At 42.7% G+C, this 23833-nt stretch overlaps 1 protein-coding gene across 5 annotated transcripts in view; it reads right to left on the bottom strand.

Moving 5' to 3' along the window:
• Positions 1-23833, bottom strand: part of LOC131043342 (protein root UVB sensitive 5) — a 143570-nt gene that overhangs the window by 61919 nt on the left and 57818 nt on the right. For all 5 annotated transcript variants that reach the window (XM_057976539.2, XM_057976538.2, XM_057976540.2 and 2 more), the window contains one exon: positions 14968-15068. In XM_057976539.2, the coding sequence (XP_057832522.2) occupies positions 14968-15068 (101 nt within the window). The remainder of the gene's footprint in view (positions 1-14967; positions 15069-23833) is intronic.

Below are 23833 nucleotides of genomic sequence, written 5' to 3'. Positions count from 1 at the left end.
ATGTTATAAGCACTTGATGTACATGGACTGTTGAATTAATACAGAGACTGGTTATTTAATATATTTCCATTATGTTCTGTGCATTTACTTTCTGCATTTAATCGTTTACCCGTATGTGGCAAACATTTGGCGCCGTTGCCTAGACATACTCGGGAAAGGAAGGAACGGATGGCGTACAAACACGATGGGCCTACCCATCAGTGAGATTAACCCAGAGGCCGACGCCACGCAATGGCAAGAGGGGAAGGGGAAATTGAACCCTGTAATAATCCCGGCACACTGTTGATATAAATCATGGCCGAAAGGCAAAATAATAAAAAAGAAAGTTTTTTGTGTACATGGTGTGTGCTTGCTATGTACGGAAGTGATTTATGCCAAATATACTAAATAAGAACAAAAATAAAAAGATACAAAGTGACGAATGGGAAGTGGCACAAAGAGCGTTGAATCTCAGATAGCAAATAGAACAAAGGTGTAGGCTAAGGCAACTTGTCGAGGGACGACCGGCCGAGGGGTTGCTCGAAGGGAACCCAGGAGGTGTCACGGAGGTTGTAGAGGCAGAGATAGACAGAGAGAATTATACTCTCTACACTGTCGTAGGGTTGCCCGAAGGGAACCTAGGAGTCACGGAGGGTGCTGAAGGAGAACTCTACGGTTCGCCAGAATACCACCGTAGGGTAAGAAGTCGCAAAGAATTGGTGGAACAAACAAGGCGAAATCTAAACCTGATTGACGCTACCAGAGACCTACTAAAGAACTTGTCCATTTCGGAGGACAACAGGAGGGAGACGACTGAAGGTGACGGTACGACCGACGGTGCCGAGGGAGCACAAGGGTACCGTACGGGAGGCAATTTGTTCGGTTCGGGGTCAACAACCTTCTCCGGAGGACCCACAAGTGGAGGGTCAGGTGCAGGAGGCGGAGGCGGAGGATCACCAGGTACAAGCACACAAGGCACCAGAGGAGCGAGACTGTAATGGACACCCCCTGTTCGGTACTAAATTTATGTCCTTTCTACTTAGTGTAATTTTGTCAAACAGTTGGCGTGCAAGCTGACTACTGGATTTTTTGGTTCTTGATTTGCTATAGGATAAATTTGGTAAACTGGTATTTATTGTAAAGCTTTCAAGTTTATTCAATATAAAAATAACCAGACATATCAAATGCCAAAAGCAAGAGGATTAATGATGATGATATTTATTTAATTCCAACTCCAAGCATACAAATCAGATTTGAAGAATATTACAGACCATATGATAATAAACAAATTCAAACCTGGACTCCACAAGTATAGAACCTGCTGAAAACACTGTTCACGCACTGTAGCTGCACTATTCACGGCACTGTAGCATTTTTACTATTCACGCAGCACTGTAGCGAAACACTGTTCACGCGGTACTGTAGCAAAAACACTGTTCACGCGGTACTGTAGCAAATCACTATTCACGCGGTACTGTAGCAAATCACTATTCACGCGGTACTGTAGCAAAAACACTATTCACGCGGTACTGTAGCAAAAACACTATTTTCAAATCTGCACTTTCAAACCCCTGTAAAAACATCATGCGAGAGCACCAAATGAAGCCCAATGTGTTTCCTGAATGAAAACACCATTAATCCTCCTGACTGTGTCTTTCAACAGCGAAGAGAATGCTAGCAAAGAGGGATTCCGTCCTCCAAGCCCAATAATCAGATTTCTACGAAATCCAACAGCATCACATTAATTCATCCCAACATATCCCAAAAGAGAGCTCTCAACCTCCATTTATATCTTCTTCCTGGATGCAAACACTTCATTTTCTCAATGTGGGATAATACATTTTAGAATAAAATATTATTTCCCACAATATACACATTAAAGGGAACTTTTAATATTTTAAACATTACTTTATATTCCCAACCTTATAATATAACGATAAAGTTAAATATTTAATTTAACTTTACACTTTATCGTTAAATATTAAAACCTTGTTGATAATCCCTTTAAATCATTGTCGCCTTCAAATATTTTCTACTGATAATTATGCCAACCAGGGAAACACTAAAAATTCCAAGTCACTGCTTGGAGACTAACTTACTATAAATAGTAAGTGTCTAGAAACCTTGTCAAAGCAGCACCAATTGGCCTGAAACTGAAAACACCTAGGCCAAAATACCTCAGGATCCCACCAATGTCCTTGTTAGCCTTCGGGATCGTGTCAGAATAGGCTAACGACACCCCATATCATGTTGCGCTAAAAAGGGGACATTACAGTCCGCCCCCCTTGAAATTGCTTGTCCTCAAGCAAATTCACTCCTGAATGTTGCAATACCTGTTCATTCTCCCATGTAGCATCCTCATCTGGCAGGTCTCTCCATTTCACCAAGTATTCCTTAACGATTCTGTTCCTGAGTGTCCTTTCCCTGACATCCAGAATAGCTTCGGGTACTAACACAAGCTTCCCCTCCTCATCCAAAGGGGGTAAATCTGCAGAAGGCACTACACTTTGACCAATGGCTTTCTTAAGCCTAGACACATGAAACACATTGTGCACCCGACTGCCCTCTGGAAGCTCAAGCTCATAGGCGACTTCACCCACTCTGCGAATCACCCTATAGGGACCATAAAATCTAGGCTTCAATTTTTCAGCTCCGCTCTTCTTGAGTGATGACTGTCTATATGGTTGTAGCTTCAAGTAAACCATATCCCCTACCTCGAAACTGCGCTCTATTCGGTGCTGATCAGCGTACAATTTCTGTTGATTCTGGGCCTGCTGTATATTCTCCTTGAGCACTTTCAGGATGTCCTGACTATCCTGCAATAAGTTTTTGGCTTTGGGCACTCTGCTGTCCCCCAAAACTAAATCCATGAAGCTAGGTGCGTCATAACCATAGAGTGCCATGAAAGGAGTCATCTTGATGGACATATGATAAGTGGTGTTATAACAATACTCTCCCATATGCAACCATCTGACCCAAGCCTTTTGTTGTGCAGTTACATAGTTCCTCAAATATCCCTCCACCCATTTATTCACAATCTCTGTTTGCCCATCTGTCTGCGGATGATAACTAGTACTAGGTGTAAGATCTGTACCACACAACCTAAACAACTCCTGCCAAAAAACACTCATAAACTTACTATCCCGATCACTGACAATGAATCTGGGCAACCCATGTAACCTGAATATCTCTCTAAAGAAAAGATCTGCCACCTGTGCTGCTGTGTAAATGGACGGAATAGCAAAGAAGTGAGCGAACTTCGTCAAGCGGTCCACCACCACATAGATGCAATCCCTTCCCTGCACTCGTGGTAAACCAGTGATGAAGTCCATCGAAATACTTTCCCATTTCCTATCTGGAATGGGCAAGGGCTGTAATAAACCTGCAGGAAATGTGTGCTCTCCCTTATTCTGTTGACAAACCGCACACTCCCTGACATACCTCTGAACATCATTCTTGAGCCCTCTCCATGTGAACCGCTCTCGGATCTGCCTGTAGGTCTTGAAGATCCCCGGATGCCCAGCTGTGGGTGCATCATGAAATGCCTTAAGTATCACCTCTCTCAAATGTGATGACGGAATCAAATAAACCCTGTCCTGAACTCTGATCAATCCATCTATCACCTCATAGCGATCATCCTGTATAGTACCTGAAATCAATCCAGAAGCCCAAGCATCTCCGACATACTCTGCTATAATCTGATCTCTCCAATCTCCTGAAATCTCTGCCAGGGCACATAAGTGAGGTCTCCGAGATAAGGCATCAGCCACCACGTTTTTCTTACCTTTGACAAACTCTATGTCAAAGTCATAAGCCTGCAATTTAGTAACCCATTTCTGTTGTCGGTCATTAAGATCGCGCTGGTTCATGAAATATTTAATACTGTTGTGATCAGTTTTGATCACAAAACGCCCACCTACCAAATATGATCGGAATTTGGCCAATGCATGCATTATGGCCAACATCTCCCTGTCATAGATAGAATAGCTCCTCTCAACACCTCGGAGCTTCCTACTCTCGAATGCAATGGGATGTTTCTCCTGCATCAATACTGCCCCTATCCCATCACCTGAAGCATCACACTGAAGTTCAAATGGCTTCGTGAAATCTGGTAGAGCTAAAACCGGACAAGATGACATCACTTGTTTGAAGTGGTCAAAACATCGTTGTGCTGCTTCTGTCCATACGAAGGCTCCCTTTTTAGTGAGGTCTGTCAAAGGTGCTGCCGTCTGTGAAAACCCCTTAACAAACCTCCTGTAAAACCCGCATAAACCAAAGAACCCCTTAAGTTGTGTGAGGTTCGTGGGAGTAGGCCAATCTACTATAGCTCTAATCTTTTCAGGGTCTACTTGAACTCCATCTGCACTAATAATATGCCCAAGGTATAGTAATTCTGTCATACCAAACTCACACTTAGACTCCTTGGCATATAAAGACTCTCTCTCTAAGATAGATAATACCTCCTCCAGATGCTGTGAATGTTCCTCCCAGGTCTTACTGAAGACCAAGATGTCATCAAAGAAGATCAAAACAAATCTCCTCAACTGCTCCCTGAATACCTGGTTCATACAACTCTGAAATGTAGCGGGTGCATTGGTTAGTCCAAACGGCATAACCATAAACTCAAAGTGGCCATAGTGGCATCGGAAGGCTGTTTTCTCAATGTCCTCTGCTCTCATCCTGATCTGATGGTATCCGGATCGCAAATCAATTTTGGTGAAGAAACATGCCCCATGCAACTCATCAATCAGCTCATCAATCCTAGGAATGGGATACCTATTTTTTATTGTTTTCTTATTCAATGCCCTATAATCGATGCACATGCGCATTGTCCCATCCTTCTTCTTTACCAGAACTACAGCTGAAGCAAAGGGGCTTTTGCTAGGCCTGATGTGCCCCATTTCCAACAATTCCTTAATTGCCTTCTCTATCTCATCTTTATGTTTCTTAGGATGACGATAGGGAGTGATCATCACTGGTTTGGCTCCCTCCTCGAGCTCAATAACATGCTCTGCACCCCTGTCAGGAGGAACCCCATGCGGGATATCACTGAATACCTTGGCATGTCTGTCAAGAATCTCCTGTATATCTGGTGGATGACTCTTCACTCGAGGCTCTGGTGAAGTTGGCATAACTAAGCACTCTGTTGCCCACTCTATGTCATTATGTCGAAAAAGTTTCTCCATTCTCCTCAAAGAGACTACCCTGCAACTCCCATCTGAAAGTCCCCTGAGTACAACAGTCCTACCCTCATGCTGAAACCTCATTTCCAACTTCGCTAGGTTGAAAGTGAACTCAACCAGCGATGCCATCCATGTCATACCGAGGATGACGTCGTAATCTCCCATGTCCACAACATAGAAATCATCCTCCAACTCATAGCCATCTCCAAATCTAATGTGAAGATTTGAAACCTTCTGAGTACATAATAGCTTTTGGCCATTAGCCACCATGACTCTAAAACCATCATGCTCCTCTGTCTGTAAACCTCTCCTGGCTACCAACTGTGTATCTATAAAGTTATGTGTAGCCCCAGTGTCAATGAGAGATATCACTTTCTGCCCCTGGATAGTACCCCTGACCTTAAACGTGATTGCCTTTTGGGCCCCTGTCAAGCGTGCCAACGATCTATCATCCTTAGGAATGCTGCTCTCCTCTATCGTGTTACCCTCATCTGAATCGGAGTGCTGATCCTCCCCCTCTGACTCTGACTCCTCTGCTGAAAAATACTCCATTTGATTTGCCTTAGCCTTGAGAGGGCATTTATGAGATAAGTCCCAAGGCTCTCTACACTGGAAGCATAGTTTCTTCTTTCGTAGTTCATTCAAGGTTTCACTGTCTAGTCCTTTTGATCCTTCTTTGGGTTTGTTATACTCTTTCTGAAATGGTTTTTTGTCTTTGTCCTTGCGGTAGGGAGAATCTGTTGAATGGTATTTTCCTTTGTATACCGAAGGGGCTAAATCTCGTGCCTTTTTAGTTGCTTCTGCTAAGGTGAGTGGATCATGTCCCTTCACCCAACCACGTAACGGATCAGCAAGCCCATCACAAAATAACACCACCAATCTCCTAGGAGAGATATCAGTAACAAATACAGACAAACGCTGAAACTCGGCGATGTAAGCATCCACTGAACCTGACTGTTTTAACTGTGCTAGCTCCTTGAAATGTAACTCGGGATCCCTAGTGTCAAATCTCTCAATCAATCTTTCTGTGAATTCCTCATAGGATGTAATCTGATTATGCCCCAGAGTCACCATGCCATGATGCCACCATTCATGCGCAACGCCGTCCAAATGCATAGCCGCATACTTGATAGCCTCATCCTCAGGCATAGGATTTAGCTGCAAGTATGTATCTATCTTCTGCACCCAAGCTCGTGCAGTCATCTTCCCTGAAGCATCATAATAAGGCAAGGAAAGTTTTCCAACTTTCTTTCTTAGCTCAAAATTCTGATTCCTCCCTCCTGCTCTAGGCATATGTCTCATCCTCAAGTCCATATAATCTCTGAGGGAAATATCTGCCTGAAACTCGGGTCCACTGGCCTCCCAGTCCCTCCTGAACTGACCCTGTAACTCAGTAATCTGCGGTTCATTCACTGGTTGAACCGGATCCCTAGGTGGGAAGGTGGGTAGAAGAGGTCTCGAGCTCGCTGTTCGAGCTGGGCGTGCAACGTGTCTAAAGTTATCCGCCTCATTCCCATTGTTGCCATGTCCATTATTACCATTAATATTATTCTCAGGGCCATTGTTGTTGCCACGACCTCCATTATTATCATCTCCCCTATTGTTATCGTTTCCCCCATTGTTATTGTTTCCATTGTTGGCATCACCTGGATTAATATTGATGCCCATCTGTCTAGCCATAAGCTGCAACATCATGTCCATTCGCCTATTCTGCTCCTGCTGCATACGCTGCCCCTGCTCTAACGTACCCAGCAACTGTCTGAACATCACCTCCCCCTGATCTGGAACGATATTCCTCTCATCTCGGTCACCCATACTGCTGTCCTGATCAAAGAATATTTCCTCTATGTCTGTATGACTGGATTCTATGTCCACCTGCACGGATGAACTAGACTGCTCACTCTGACTATCCGGATTTCTATTTTGTCTGGCCCTGGTATTGCGAAAATTATAATGCCCCTGTCGCATGCTCAATCATACATTCTGGACCTGTTTTATTTCTGCAATATGTTTTGGTGAAAGTTTCCCACAAGATGGCAGAATCTTCTGCTCTGATACCACTGTAATGGACACCCCCTGTTCGGTACTAAATTTATGTCCTTTCTACTTAGTGTAATTTTGTCAAACAGTTGGCGTGCAAGCTGACTACTGGATTTTTTGGTTCTTGATTTGCTATAGGATAAATTTGGTAAACTGGTATTTATTGTAAAGCTTTCAAGTTTATTCAATATAAAAATAACCAGACATATCAAATGCCAAAAGCAAGAGGATTAATGATGATGATATTTATTTAATTCCAACTCCAAGCATACAAATCAGATTTGAAGAATATTACAGACCATATGATAATAAACAAATTCAAACCTGGACTCCACAAGTATAGAACCTGCTGAAAACACTGTTCACGCACTGTAGCTGCACTATTCACGGCACTGTAGCATTTTTACTATTCACGCAGCACTGTAGCGAAACACTGTTCACGCGGTACTGTAGCAAAAACACTGTTCACGCGGTACTGTAGCAAAAACACTGTTCACGCGGTACTGTAGCAAATCACTATTCACGCGGTATTGTAGCAAATCACTATTCACGCGGTACTGTAGCAAAAACACTATTCACGCGGTACTGTAGCAAAAACACTATTTTCAAATCTGCACTTTCAAACCCCTGTAAAAACATCATGCGAGAGCACCAAATGAAGCCCAATGTGTTTCCTGAATGAAAACACCATTAATCCTCCTGACTGTGTCTTTCAACAGCGAAGAGAATGCTAGCAAAGAGGGATTCCGTCCTCCAAGCCCAATAATCAGATTTCTACGAAATCCAACAGCATCACATTAATTCATCCCAACATATCCCAAAAGAGAGCTCTCAACCTCCATTTATATCTTCTTCCTGGATGCAAACACTTCATTTTCTCAATGTGGGATAATACATTTTAGAATAAAATATTATTTCCCACAATATACACATTAAAGGGAACTTTTAATATTTTAAACATTACTTTATATTCCCAACCTTATAATATAACGATAAAGTTAAATATTTAATTTAACTTTACACTTTATCGTTAAATATTAAAACCTTGTTGATAATCCCTTTAAATCATTGTCGCCTTCAAATATTTTCTACTGATAATTATGCCAACCAGGGAAACACTAAAAATTCCAAGTCACTGCTTGGAGACTAACTTACTATAAATAGTAAGTGTCTAGAAACCTTGTCAAAGCAGCACCGATTGGCCTGAAACTGAAAACACCTAGGCCAAAATACCTCAGGATCCCACCAATGTCCTTGTTAGCCTTCGGGATCGTGTCAGAATAGGCTAACGACACCCCATATCATGTTGCGCTAAAAAGGGGACATTACAGGAGACCCAGCGGTGGGATGGCTAGTAAACAGAAGTTGCCAAAGTTCAACGGCGAGGGGAAGGAAGATCTCGTCTGCCATTGCCGCACTTGCAAAACCATATGGTCAGCGAACGGTGTTACCGACCGGGACGAATGGGTAACACAATTTCTAGCAACCTTAAGGGGAGTGGCCATCGACTAGTACTCTGATACGGATAAGACCAAAGTCGGCACATGGCTCGACCTGAAGAAGGAGTTCGGGATAGAGTTTTGCCTCCTCAGAGACAACAATGAAATAGTCACCGAAATCTATGGCACAAAGCAGAACAAGAATGAGACGGTTCGAGCCTATAGTCGACGGCTCAAGGAACTGTTGGGGAAAATGGAGAGTCAACCAGCGGATGGGTTGAAAAAGAGATGGTTCGTGGAGGGACTGAAACACTCCATCCGGAAGAAGATGAAAATTGTTCCACCAACCTCATACGAAGATGCATATAATAGAGCGATGGATCTCGAGAGCGAGACCAAGACATCCAAGAAGAAAAAGAAGAAGGATAGCTCGTCCGAGGACGATGACTCTTCCGAGGGAAGCAGCAGCGATGGCGAGTCCGGCAAAAAGGTGCAAGCCCTGCAGAAGGACATGCTAAGGATGATGAAAGAGCTGAAGGTTATGAAGGGAGGTCCGAGCAAGACCGACGAAGGGGAGCTTTGGTGCATGGAATGTAAGACGGACAGCCACACGAAAGGCTCCTACCAAAAGAAGGCCTATTGTGATATATGCCAGTTGATGGGGCATCCCACCAAGGAATGCCCCTACAACATGAAAACACGAAACCAACAAGTATTGCTTACGCAGGAACAACCAACTACATCGGGCGGTACCGGCAACTCCCAGGCGAACAACAATGCAACATCGGGAGGCTACCGAGATAACCGGTGGGGAGGACGAAACAACAATAAGAATACAAGGAGCCGGATCCAATACGACTCCAAAGGTCGACCGATGGTACAATGCAGAGCGTGCAACCAGTGGGGGCACTTCGCCTGAGACTGCCCAAAGGGAGAGGCCACACAATATTTGTGCAAATGGTGCGGACTGAGAGACCACGAAGACGCCACCTACCCGAAGTCCGATGTCAACTTGCTCAATGTCGAGGAAACCAAAGAAGAGGAAGTGTTGGCCGTAACCCGCGCCCAAGCCAGACATGCAATGTACCCAGACCCGGAGATGGAGAAGCGAAGGGTACGGGAAGCACAGGAAGAAATTGAGAAAGAGATACGAGAAAGGGCGAAGGCGAAGGGTACGACGAGTACTTCCAGCCAACCGAAGGCGGAGGATGCTATACTAAATCAAATTTTAAAATTAAAACTGGAGGTGCCTGTGAAGGTACACGACCTCCTCCAGACGATGCCTCAAATACGAATGGCGTCGCTGAATAATCTCTCCCAACCACGCACCAATACCAACCACCGCACAGATGTTTCTGGGGGGTTTGCAATAGACCCCATGCTGCTGGCAGTTAACACTGGAAGGAACCCGACCATTGTGGAGATGGGTATCCTTGGCACCGTTCTAACCGATACCATCGTCGATGGTGGATCAGGAGTGAATGTTCTTCCAGAAGAAACTTGGCGGAAGCTGGGGAAGCCGACACTGTGGCCATCTACATTGAATTTGCTGGGAGCAGATCAACATGGAATCAAACCCATCGGGACACAGATGGGCCAACAAGTTACCATCGAGGCGCAACTCTTCATACTGGACTTCGTGGTAATCCCACTAAAGAAAAAAGAGTACGATGCGATCTTAGGGAGAGGGTGGCTGGTGGCAACCAAGGCCACCCACAACTGGAAGAACACTCTATCTATGGAGAATGGAGGAAGGAAATTTATCATAGACCTCGGGACACAGTTGGTTAGTGAGGAACTGGCATCATCTTCGAAATCAGAGGGTGAAGGAGAAGGCGACCTGAGGAATGAAGGACGGGGCTGCAGGGAGCCCAATGATGAAGGGATCCTCAAACTAGGAGAGTGCTCCCAGGATGAGACGGGGTCATTGAACGGGCTCTTCCACTGGCAAATGGAGGATTACGAAATGTTCCAGAGCTACAGGCTCGAAGTAGAGGAACCAAAGCAAGCAACAGAGGAGGTGTACCTGCTGGAATATAGAGAATATTGGAAGGGAGATGCCCCAAACCTCGGTGACGTAGATAATCCCAAGATCATTTGTGTCGGCAACGATTCAAACCCTGTGTGGAAGGCCGCAGCCTTCAAAATCTTTATTATTCTTCTTCTTCTTATGTACGGGAAGGAGACCGTGGTCCCTATAGAATTTGTGGTTCCAGGTCTTCGGAGGGCCATTGAAAATAGACTTGCCACCAACGGGTCCAAACTGAAACCCTACCACGAGAAGCGCATAGGGGACCCGGGAGGCCGGAAGGACACCCGAGAGTCCGGAGGGGAACCCGATAGGATGGAAGGGAACCTGAGAGGCCGGGCAGGCGACTCGAGAGGCACGGGACCAAAGCGGGAGACTCTCGGGCGAGGCAAACTGAGAAATGGCGATCCCAGAGGCACGAAACCCGAGCCGAATCTAGACACTTAGAAAAAAAAATTAAAAAAATCTGTATGATCCGTATGGCAAAAAAAAAAACCAAGATGGAACCACCGTGCGGTGGCAACACCGATGGTGGGACCACCGACGGTGGAACCACCGTGCGGTGCCAACCATGGGCGGTGGATACCACCGTGTGGTGGCAACACCGACAATGGGACCACCGGCAGTGGATACCACTGTGCAGTGGCTACCACCGCCGCAAACATAAACGCAGCCCCGCACAAACACGCAGCCCCCGCACAAACACACTCCGCCCAACAACGCAGTGCCCACGCAAGCACAGGGCAAGCACACGCAAGGAATACGCAGCCATACACAGCCATCCAGGAGGTAGTTAAGCATTCGACGTGCAGAACGAGGCCCGTACGGTGTGTATGGTAGACGGTTGGTCGTGTATTCTGTATGGGGTGATCCATACGGTGGAGGGGTGTTGACCGCATGGGAAGGTGGTCGTACGAATGGAGGTGTCAGTGTTGTTGTTGACCGTATGGGGAGGTTGTATGGTCGGGGTGCCATCGGGGACATTACAATGGAAAAAAAAAACGACGATGACCAGATTGAAAAATCATTCGATGACATCTGGAGCCAGGACGCTAAAAATATTAGAGTGGAGAAGAAGGGTTTTGACATCTTAAAATATCACCCCACTAGGGCGCTGCCCCAGAACCCTAGTTTATTTTTTGAGCTACAATACACTTTTTGGAGTTGGGCGAAAGGCATCCGAGAAGTCACGGTAAGTGTTGGGGTTGTTCCGTACTGTGAGAAACAAGCCTGAAGCTAAGCATTGGCGGGGAAGCCATAAGCGAAAGAGGGAGACGGATTTGGAGGTTGCGAACAAACAGAGTCTGAGGGAAGGCATTGTAGGCATGCGAAGTCATACGGCACCAGGGAGTTATTCAGTTCAGTTATCAACCTTTGGGGAGTGTGATGGAGGATTTGAGGCGTCTCCTAGCCTTTGTGCCAGAAGGTTGTGGCCACTTCCAGGCATGAATGGTACGCTTTGAGAAACTCGGAGTATGTCTCAGTTGGACGTGAGGTTGCCTTGGTGGATGCACAGAGGGCTCGGGAGGAGCTGACCACCAGGTTGGAGGCAGTAGTAGCGTGAGACTTAGCTCAGCGTACCCAGGAGTTGGATGCCGAGAGGGCAGCGCGGGTGGCTATCAAGGACAAATTGGCTAGGGAGACAGTATCATTTGAGTAGCAGTTGGTGGAGGCTGAGACTGAAAAGCATGTTTTGTAGACAAGTTTGGTTTAGGCACAGGACTGTGATGTCAAAGAAAAAAAAAAAGAACTCCTTGCGGAAGCAATAATGGTGACATCTGCACTTGAGCATCGAATGGTAGCAGAAAAGGGTTTTCAGGCGAGGACGCAATACGTGTATGAGTTCCACGCTCGACTGGCGTTAGCAGTTCCTGCAGTTCTCTACCTTGGTTTTGTTTAATACTTTTTATTTATGATTTATTGAATGATCATTGATTTTGCTTTATTTTCTAATTTTAGGTGGCACCATGTTCCTCAAGTCCATTGATGCTTCCGCACATTCAAAAAATGCCACATTCCTATGTGAGGCTATAAAGGAAGGCCTACTTGAGGTGGGTGAGGAGAATGTAGTTCAAGTGGTGACCAATAATCCAACAAATTGTGTTATTGCGGGTAGACTTTTGATAGAGAGGCATTCAACTATGTTTTGGTCTCCATGTGCTGCCCATTGCCTTGACCTCATATTGGAGGATATAGGCAACCTTCCATGGATTAGGACATGTGTAGATAAGGCAAAAAATGTTTGCAAGTTTGTGTACAATCATGCATGGGTCGTTAGCCTAATGAGGCTAGATTTGCCACCAATTTCATCACATTACAATCCTTGATTCAGTCAAAAGCAAATTTAAGGTGTATCCTTGTTGGTGAGAAGTGGACTTCCTCATCCTATGCTATGACCATTGTAGGGATTGATGTGGAAGATTGCATATTTGATGAGCCAAACTTTTGGGCCCATTGTGAAGAGATTGTGAAGGTAAATTTTTTATAAATTCTACATTATGTTTTAATTTTTATTCATATATTTCTTTTATTTGCTTATTTTCATTCACACTTAAGTTAGTTGTTAATGTTTCACAATATTTGTAGTTCATTGAGCCCTTGGTAGTTCTCCTACAAGTTGTTGATGAGGAGAAGCCCGCAATGAGCTACATATATGAGGGCATGGATAGGACCAAGGAGGCCATTAGATCCATCTATGCAGGAGATCAGAATAAGTATCGTCCCATTTGGGAGATCATTGATAGGAGATGGCACCTCCAGCTTCACAAGCCCCTCCACATAGCCGCTTATTACGCCAATCCGGCATTCCATTTTTGTCTTGATTTCAACGTGGATGAGGAGGTTCTTAATGGGCTCTACTCAGTGATAGAGCGGATGTCGCCTGGTGGTACCAATACTATAATCCACAAGATGCAAGCCTTTTCTAATGCACAAGAGGAGGTCTTCTCTCATCAAATTTGCAAAGATAGTGGAACAAAATTGCAGCTAGGTAAAAATAGATTTTAAGGGCATAATTTTATTAATAACTTAAAGTCATAAAGTTGGAAATGAGACTGATTTGTTTTTCTTTTTCTCATCTCAGATAAATGGTGGCAAATGTTTGATCCTAAAACACCAAATCTTTAGAGGATAGCCATTCGCATTGAGCCAACCATGTAGTGCTTCCGGTTGTGAGCGCAATTGGAGAATGTTTGAGCACATACACTCCAAGACGCACAATAGACTATTTGTGGAGAGGTTGAATGATATAGTCTTTGTTCATTACAACCTTCGTCTTAGACAAAGACAAGTTTTGGACGATGACTCCACCCTAATCACGCTAGAGGTCGATCTAGAATACTGAGTACATCACTGAGGCTATGAATCCTATCTTTAGTGATGAGGACCTTGATTGGACTGCCAGGCAGATAAAGAGGCTGAAGCTATAGTTGTGGCAGAGGAGGATAGAGTACGAGCAAACATAGGCATAGCTAATGTTGGTGAGGGTGGGATGGAGACACGGGCAAAGACTATGGCTGCTGAATCATCCAGGATCTACCTTAGATGCCTTCATAGAAGGGATGCAAGCTCCTCTGAGCCATAGACTTGTAGTTATTGTTTTACTTTTGATATTTGTGTGGAACATTTGATGTCATGGATTCCATATTCCATGGGTTTTGTATACATTTGACAATATCTAAGTTTGCTATTTCCTTCAACTACAATTTGTGTATATATTTATGTGATTGATGTATACTTGTGTATGTGATCAAATTAGCTTCTATTTGATGATGTTATTGTGCCTTTGAGGTTTATTTAATAAAGGATGCATGAAACAAGTTTTACATCCTTAAAAAAAACTAATTTTCTTGGGTTATTCACTTTGTCGAGTCTGCGCCGAGTTTTTTTGCCGAGTCCTGAGTACAAAGTCGAGTCACCCTTGCCAAGTCTGCAACAAGTCCAAGTCACATTTCTATGGTTGAATCTTCTCATGTGTGTATCAATGAATTCCAAACCCCTTAATCCTCCATAGTTCGACCTAAGCCATGTTTCCATTGTAGAAATATCATTGAGACATTGAACTAGGAGGTTGCCCAAAGTGTCATCACTATCTAAATCTTTCGCCATCTTCATTGCATAAAGTCCAAATTCCTCTCTTCATTACTTCAATTGGTTTTAATTGAATTATATCTTCATTACTTTATAATAATACTGTATCCATAATTGAGTTGTTGAAGTGCATAGAAAGAAAATATTATAATCTGAATACAAAAGATAAAACCAAGAATGGAGACAAAGATTTATGGATTTAACATACCTTCAAGAGACTAGAAGTGACTAGTGTTTTGCATATCCACGCAGTTACATTTGTTGGGAACTGCCAAAGCATGTACTCCAGATAGTCATCAGAAACAGACCCTGAAAACATCCAAATGTTGTGTTAAAATAAGCATACAAAAAGTATCTTCATTTTAATATGATTATTCTAATTACTCTCCAAACCTTGAAACCTCAGAAAGACAGCAGACATTTCGTGCCAATCACAAGAAAATCAAAAGTTGTATGATATTGCATATACAAAGGAAGAAAACATATTGAAAAGTAGAATTTTGAGGCACAATTTTAAAAAAGAAGATCAAATTTGTGAGCTACCTATTCTAGAATGCAAAAGAAAGAAATAATCATTTTATCTAAATAGTGACAAATCAAATTCAGGTAATAAATTGTTCTCTATTTGTGCAAACCAGTAATGAATAATATTTTTGGCCTTTTGCTACCATAGATGGCAATCACTTTTTAAAATGAAGCAGTACTCCAATAAGAGGAGACTTTATAGACTTGTAATGCATCTGCATAAACAATTGAATAATGAAAATGAGTGTTATGTGATGAATTATGTTAAGCATAGAGGGGATCAAGTTGATTTTAGTAGAGACAGTGATTCCAATGGGTTTGGACAACAATTGTTGCACCCTTTCCTCCTAGACTTCTATATGAGTACATCATTCCTAGATGATAATCATCTCAATGTGGTATCTCTCATCATCAATATGAATCCGTAGTCATCTGATCATTTGATGAATGTACTGAGACCAATCAATATGAATATAATATTTTTTGAGAATTTTATATGTTCAGTTAAACTACATGCTGGACTCTTTTCCTATTTCTATGTGATGCGTTCTTATACTACAACAGATTCTCAATAAAAGGTCCTTGTAGAAGTGTTAGTATTCATGTGAAGTTTCTCCCCTACATTTCATCATTACCTACAAATGATCCCATGAAGGATATGTTATATGAATTACAATATCTTATGTTAAACAATCGAAATTTTCAATAACTAATGCTAAAAGAGTTTGATTTAAGAAAAGTTAATAAGTAGGAGTTTGGGTGATTGTTACTCCAAGATGCTTAAAACAATTTCAACTCAAACACCACAAAGAAATTATTTTTGTTTGCACGTTTCTTTTAGTAAGCAGATTGTATTTGTCTTGCAATACCATAATTTGGCATTGGACTGTAATGTCCCCTACTGGGAGACTGCCAATTCCCAATTGATTAACATACATCACTATGCATTATTATGTCTTAAATCAGTTTATTAAAATTAAGGACCAATATTTCCTTGATTTTGATGATGATCAATATTGGAGTTATATGTTATTTAATTAAATATTATTTCCTTATCCTAAGGTTTAATATTTAATTATTTTTGTTACTGATTAATGCTATTGAGAATTGTGCATAACATGATTTTCCTAAGTCTGCTAGGCAAATTATTTGTGTTATGAAGGAGGATGCCCAAGTGAGTATGGAGACTTTATTTTTATATGACAAAGTGTTTTTTGTGCAAAAAATCATGGTCCCCTTTGCTAATCATGGTTTTGACTTAAGGGGAGGACGCCATACTTGGATCTACCTTGGAAATGAAATGCAAATTAGGAGGGGTGAATTTGGAGGCAATTGAATTTGAATTTCAGACTTCGAAATCTATATATACAGGTGCTTCGCTCCTCATTTCATTATCCAGAGAAATTAGAATGTTATGATGTCGGAATGATTCCAGACTTCTTCGAGGGTGAAAACCTCCTAGATTATCCTTTGCGGTTTTGAGTGTGAGACATCACTCCTAGCTATGGTTCGATTGTGTAGATTGCGTGGTGTCCTTGTGGATTGTGTGTGTGGATTTGGAGAGTTTGTTTGCTGCTGTGATTTTCCAGTGTTGCTGGTTTTGGTGTGGCTGAAGCAAAGATTCGATCCTACCTCCCTGCCTGTGCGACCTATCACTATGGGTATTGACTCGAACTATTTCTATGCTTTGGGCAATATGTTTTGTAAGTTTTTAGCCCCTAATTTGGAGTCTCTGATTTTATAATGCAAATCATACTTTTCCAGCTTAGGCGTGGGTTTTGGGGGTGCATTGGGATGCATGCTAGGCGTTTGGGGGTATTTAGAAGCTCATTTCCAGTTGGTTCTTAGTCGCTTTATGCCTAGTGTCAGTTTGGGTGAGTTGTGGGTTGTTTTGAGTGAGTTTGGAGTGAGTTGGAAGCATTTTAGTGTGATTTTGTGTTGCTGGTTATGCATTTCCAGTCTGCTGTTATCTATATCAGATTTTAGCAAGTTAGTGTTTGAGTTGGTTTGGTGATAGTTATCTTCTGTGATCAGCATTATTCTTCTATTCTATCTTTCCTCTCTTTTGTAAGGTTGCATAGTAGTACTATCAACCATTTCTGGATTGTAAGCATACCTGCTGAAAAGTGGAAGAGGCTGGCTTGCCGCCTATATTTGATATTTGTAACTCAGTCCTCCCGCTGCATAAGCAGTTGAGTGATATTTGTTGTAATGATCCTCCCGCGGCATAAGCGGTTGAGTTGAGCTTAGTTATGTGTGTTCAGTCCTCCCGCTGAAACATTGTGGTGGAGTGATTCGTGCTTTGGAGTGTTTGTTCTCTTGGTTGGTTTACCGCCAAGTTCTTTGTTTACCCGCTAGATAAGCGGAAGGGGCTGGCTTGCCGCCCATTATTGTATTCGATACTTCAGCAATTTACTACTAACAATCCCCTGCTACCGTATGCTCTCACCCTCCCAGTTTGGGCTCTCAGTGATCAAAAGGTGTAGGGCTCCTTCTTGCTGGTTTTGGATTTCTTATTCTAACCCTAACAAGTGTGGTTGTGTGCGTAATATTGTTAAAAAAATCAAAAAACATTAAGGGGGTTTATTACAGTGGTATTAGAGCCACACATCCTGTCAACCTGTGTGACAGAGGGGTTCCATGAGTGACAAAGATATCAGATATTACAACCAGGAACAAAGAAGGCAGCAGTATCAGATACCGTCAATGCCAGTGGAAGAGACCTTTTCAGAGGTCTTGAGAAACAGAGAGAAAGAGATTGATTCAATAGATTCAATGGGAGAAAGGTTGTCTGGTCAAAATGAGGCAGCAGTGACTGTGGAGAAAATGGAAAAGAAGTTTGACACTGATGGACATGATGTCCCATATGATAGCCACTTTTAGACAAAGTGTCGGAGGAGGGCAAGCCCAAGATCAGAATCAGAACATGAGTGGTAATAATGCCAGGACTTCCAACAACTTCAGTGGTAATGGAAATGGCGGCAAGAATGGTAGCAATAGTAGTGGAATGCCTGTTGGATCGGCGACGAGGCCATTGCAACCAATTTTCCTTCCAAGGGAAACGCCGCCTCCAGAAGTTGAAACCCCTGTAGCTGAGGAGATCTGGGCTAGTTTCGTGGAGTATGTAGCTTTTCCCCAAGAGATTCGAAATGTATTGTCTCTTGATCAATACATAAATCAGAAGAAGAGGAGGGAAGGAAGGTATGACAATCGATACTCCACTCCAAGAGACTATCATCAAGCTCTTGGGAAGGTTACTCTAGCACACTTTGATGGAAGCAGTAAGAGCACAGCTAGAGCGTGGGTGCAGAAGTTGGACAATTACTTGTCCTTGAGGCCTATGCCTGAAGAAGAGGCCATCAAGTTCACCACCTTGCACTTAGATGGAGCTACTCATGAATGGTGGTACCATGGGTTGGTCACCCTTGGTCATAATTTGATCAATACCTATGCTGAATTCACCAACAAGTTGATTGAAAGATTTGATACCAAGGATCCAGAGGTGAAGTTTAGAGAGCTTGCACAATTCAAACAGCAGGGCTCTTTGGATACTTTCATAACTGAGTTTCAAAGTCTTTCAGTTATGGTTAGTAGTATCTTTGAGAAGAGGTTAGTGGTCCTATTTGCTAAGGGACTTGAAGAACCATTGAAAGGTTGGGTGAAAGCCTTTGACCCACCCACCTGTTGTGACCATTTCACACATCGCCCCATTTGAAATGGGGACCCCCTCTTTTTGCTCGTTTTTCGCTCGCCTTTCGCTTCGTTTTTTAGGGTTTTGTTAGTCAGTCAATTGTCTGGATTTAGGGTCAAGCCTTAGGGTTTTAATTGCCGTCTTTTCAGGCCAGAATCCAGTCAGTTTTGAGAGCTTTTTGAGCCTCCTTTCGTAGGATGCAAATTTTGAATGAAATGAATTTGCCAAAATGGTCTATTTTTCAATTGGAATTTTGAGTGCAGAGCTTAAATTTGTCTAAGTGTTGTAGATGAAATGTGAATTTTTGTCCAATTGAGTAATTTTGACTAAATTTTGAAGTTTTTTGATTTTTGATCCCGGGTGTTGGGAATGATTTGTTTTTGCCCCGTGAATTGATTAAACTTGTGAAATCATGTTATTTTTGCCTCAGGGAAGAAAATCGCTCCTGTCCCTCAGTGAAGGACCGGAGCTCGTTTTCAAATATCTTACTGTCCCTACAGAGTCAAGATGAATTTCGAATTAAAAGTGATGAAGGAAGGCGTGATCTTTCCGTTGAATATAAATTGAAGAATTTCACGAACACGGAAATGCCTCCAGGAGTCAAAATCGCTCCTGTCCCTCAGTGAAGGACCGGAGCTTAAAATCAAATATTGCTTTGTCCTTGCAGGATTTTAACGACTTGATAATTTGAAGAGGTCCAAGGAGATGCATTTTATCAAATGAATATAACTTGAAGTACCGTCGTGAGGGAGAATGACCCAAGATGTAAAAATCGCTCCTGTCCCTCAGCCAGGGACCAGGGCGAAGTTCATTGTAGCTCCCGTCCCTCTCCCAGGGACCAGAGCGAAATCCTTCATAGGGCATGTTCTGGACAAAGATCAGGCAAGTTTTTGGTTTGAAGGCAAGAAAAGATGTGACTTGAACTCGTTGAAGACAAATTGAAGATTATGAAACGTCAACAAGGGACCCAAATGCCCAAGTTCGCTCCTGTCCCTCAGGCAGGGACCAGAGCGATTTTTGTCTTAGATGATTTTCTTGCCAAGTTACAATGGATCCCAAGGCATGGATGAGTGGAAAGGAACATTACGAATACGTTGAAGATAATTTTTTGAAGTTAACAAGGTGAGATGAAGCCCACAAGAGCAAGATCGCTCCTGTCCCTCTCCAAGGGACCAGGGCGATACAATGATTATGTTGCCTTTTCTTCAAGTTCAAGACACTCCAAGTACCGGATGAAGAACAAGGTGGCAAAGGGCGTTTCGAGGCATCTCAATCAAACACAAGGCATCAAAGGTCACAACATTAAAGGATTTACACCAAGACACCTAGGTTCGCTCCTGTCCCTCAGGCAGGGACCAGAGCGATATTTCCATAAAGGCATAGATTTCAAAAGTCAAACAAGTATCAAGTGATTAAGAAGGATCAAGGGACTTCATCTTACATTATGAAGGCGATGGCAAGTGGATGGAAACAAAGACAAGCTCAAAATCTTAAAGTTCACTCCTGTCCCTCTCCAAGGGACCAGAGCGATATCTATTATACTTGCCAATTCATGTAAAATTCATGCCGAGTCAAGGTTTTGTAGGATCGCACAAGGTCTAAGGCGTCTTAACAAGGTGATATGCAAAGGTGTCGAACGTCAAAGTATACCAATTTGAATAAGAAAGTTATATCGCTCCTGTCCTTTGGACAAGGACCAAGGCGATTTTTATTAAAACACTCATATTCCTTTAAAATCAAGGCAAGACAAGGATGGGCAAGATCGAGAACGCCATTTGAAAGATGATGATCGAAGTACAAAGGTTGAAAGGTGGCAAATCCTAGCTAGAGCTTCAAGATCGCTCCTGTCCCTCCCCAAGGGACCAAGGCGATGATCTTCTAAACATCAAGGTGTCTTGTGGAATTCAAGCAAAACGAAAGTGGAATGAAAGAATAGCATTGTTTATCCTTCACAACAAAGATTGAAGTTCAAAGTTACAAAGGTCAAGGAGAAATTATGAGGATCGCTCCTGTCCCTCTCCAAGGGACCAGGGCGATATTTGCTAAAGCACTTATCATCCTTCGAAGATCATGACAAAACAAACTTGCAAAGGGTTCAAAACGTTGTTTGAAGGATAATGAACGAAGAATCTCACGTAAAAGAATAGGGATCGCTCCTGTCCCTCTCCAAGGGACCAGGGCGATAATGGTCATGAGATGCATTCATTCGCACAGGCAAGTCAATTAAGATCGAAGGACCCAGCGAAAATGCCAATTCCAACGTGGAGATGAGGACTTTGAACGTCAAAAATGCAAGGATCGAGACCAAGATGATGGATCGCTCCTGTCCCTCAGTCAGGGACCAGGGCGATGAGGTTTGTATATTTCATTTTCAAATTTTGGCGCTCAAACACATTTTTGAATTTATTTAAATGCTAGAAAATTCGATAAGTTTGAAAATCCAATTAAAATGGCATTTAATATTTGCGCTTGGTATTAATTAATTGTTTTTGCCTTGTAAAAATCGAAATTGTTAAATTAAAAAACGTTGGCAAATAATTAATTAATTATTTTAATAAAAAAAATTAAATATAGCGCTTGGTATTTATTTGTTTTATGGAGGTCGGCCCTTGTATTTATTTAAAAATCGTTTAAATTGCCTTATTTAATTACCAAGTCGGCCTCAAGGTGAATATGAGGTGAGCGCTATAAAGGGTGGTGAAGATTTTTATTTTCACATTATCATTTTATCATCTCAAGTGCGATTTAAGGAAGACAAAGGGAGAAGTGCGAAGTTGTGTTCAAGGTGGTGCGAATTTCATTTCAAGTTAGGAGGTGCGAATTTATATCCAAAGGAAGGCGCAAATATTATCCAAGGAGGTGCGAACTTGAAGTTTAAATTGTGCGAACCTGTCAAGCATTGGAAGACTACGTCAAGGACATACCAAAGGTGGCGAAATTGCTATTTTGAAGAAAAGATCACGTTGAGGACCATTTAATATCAATTTTGCCTAGGCGATTTTATTCATTTGCATTCTAGAGTTAATTCTCTAGTGAGGTATGGCGATGTGGTTTTATTGTTTTAATTTTAATTTTCGATCGTCATAGCCTAAGTTTTGAAATTTTGAATTTTGAATTCCAACTAGCTCGATCGTTTTTTTTAGGAAATGATAACTCAAAGACTTATCATGATGTTTCCTAAAATCTATTCTCTAATCTACGTTATTAATTGCAAAATCTAGTTTCTCATTATGAAATGTTGTGTAGGTATGGCGACCCCGAAGGCGGGAGCATCCACTAGTCGTTCAGCTCTCATGAAGGAAGATCAAAAGACCGAAGAAGTGGAGACCAAGATCGTGTCGAAGTGGAACAACATTGGAGATACAAACTTAGGCAACTTTAGCACGAAGAAGTTTCGAGAGGTCCCTTACATTGGCAAGCCATCACCTGTCACTCGGAGAATAATCGAGAGTGGCATCATTAAGGCGGCCGGCTTTCTTCCAGCAGTTCAGTGCCGTGAGTTGATGATCGAGTGTGCTCGTCATTATGATCCACAGTCCAGAACGATCGTGTCCAATGAGGGAAACACTTTGGCGTACCTTTCAGAGGAAGCTATAAGTGAAGCTTTCCATCTTCCAGAGCACAGGGACATGATATACAAGAGCATAGAAGGAGCCAGGTCTATGTACGAAGATGATCCAGATGCTTGTCTAAGCATAATTAATAAGAACTGGTTACTCAAGAGTCGCCCTCGCCTGAGCAAGGTACCGAACACACCACACAGGATTGATTTCCAGGAGGAGTACAGAGATTTGATCACGATGCTCAACCGAGTTACAGGAGCCCCTCACGCCTTCTATTTTGAGAAGTGGATGTTTTACTTCATCCAGGTGATCATTCAAGGGAAAGGTACGATACATTGGGCTAGGATGATTAGCCATTGCTTGGACGTACAGTTGAGGAGACTCAAGGCTACCAAGTCCTTCCACATGAGTTCATACGTCATCTATGCCTTGATCAGGAGTTTTGAGTACGCAGGACTACCTCACAGAGGAGTGATTGGAAGAGGACCCGGCAAGGTCAGAGCTTGTGATTCCTATGCCTACTTGCATCATCCGCCAGGAAGCAACTACAAGTTAGTTAATGATACCTTCACGATGAACATCACAAGGACGTTGCAAGGTGGGATTCACAACAGATTATCTCAGGATGCACAGGAATTGGTGAAGAGGTATGGTGCTTGGTTTATCCAATTTCCGAAGTTTACTTATATCAGAGTTCATGGATGTCCTTTACCTCCGTACATGTTGCCGAGATATCCGACAGACAGAGTTGTGTTACTTGAAGTAACAAGACAGTTGGCAGCATATGAGAAGGCATTCAGACATAGACATGGGAATGGAGTTCCAGTACCTATCATTTTGGGCAATTCAGTTGAGGTATGTCCTAATGCTTTAGCTATGGATGACGCAGAGAAGGAGTTAGCCTTGTATTCTTTTTCATCTTTTGCTTTGAGAGAAAGCTTTGATCCACATGGACATTTAGAGGAGACAGTCGGCAGAAAGTTTAAGCATGAGTACCAAATAGAAGATTTTATGATGAATCTCTTAGATGATCTTGAAGTGAAACGAAAAATGCATTCTAGATTGCCTTTGGATTTCATCAGGAAATGCAGGATTTACAGAGTGGCCGACCAAGCTCAGGACAGTGGTAGACATATCCAGTCATCCTATGATCGAGAAAGCAAATCAGTAAGGTTAGATTGGAATGAGCCCGAGGTCGTGGATCTAGATACTTTGATGGCTCCAGTTTTGTCTTGTACTCGCAGATGGGTTGACGTACAGCATCAGAAGTTGAGAGAGCAAGGCATAGCTATGAC

Source organism: Cryptomeria japonica, chromosome 10, assembly GCF_030272615.1.
Source record: "Cryptomeria japonica chromosome 10, Sugi_1.0, whole genome shotgun sequence".
Lineage (NCBI taxonomy): Eukaryota > Viridiplantae > Streptophyta > Pinopsida > Cupressales > Cupressaceae > Cryptomeria > Cryptomeria japonica.
This window is presented reverse-complemented; position numbering and strand designations above follow the sequence as displayed.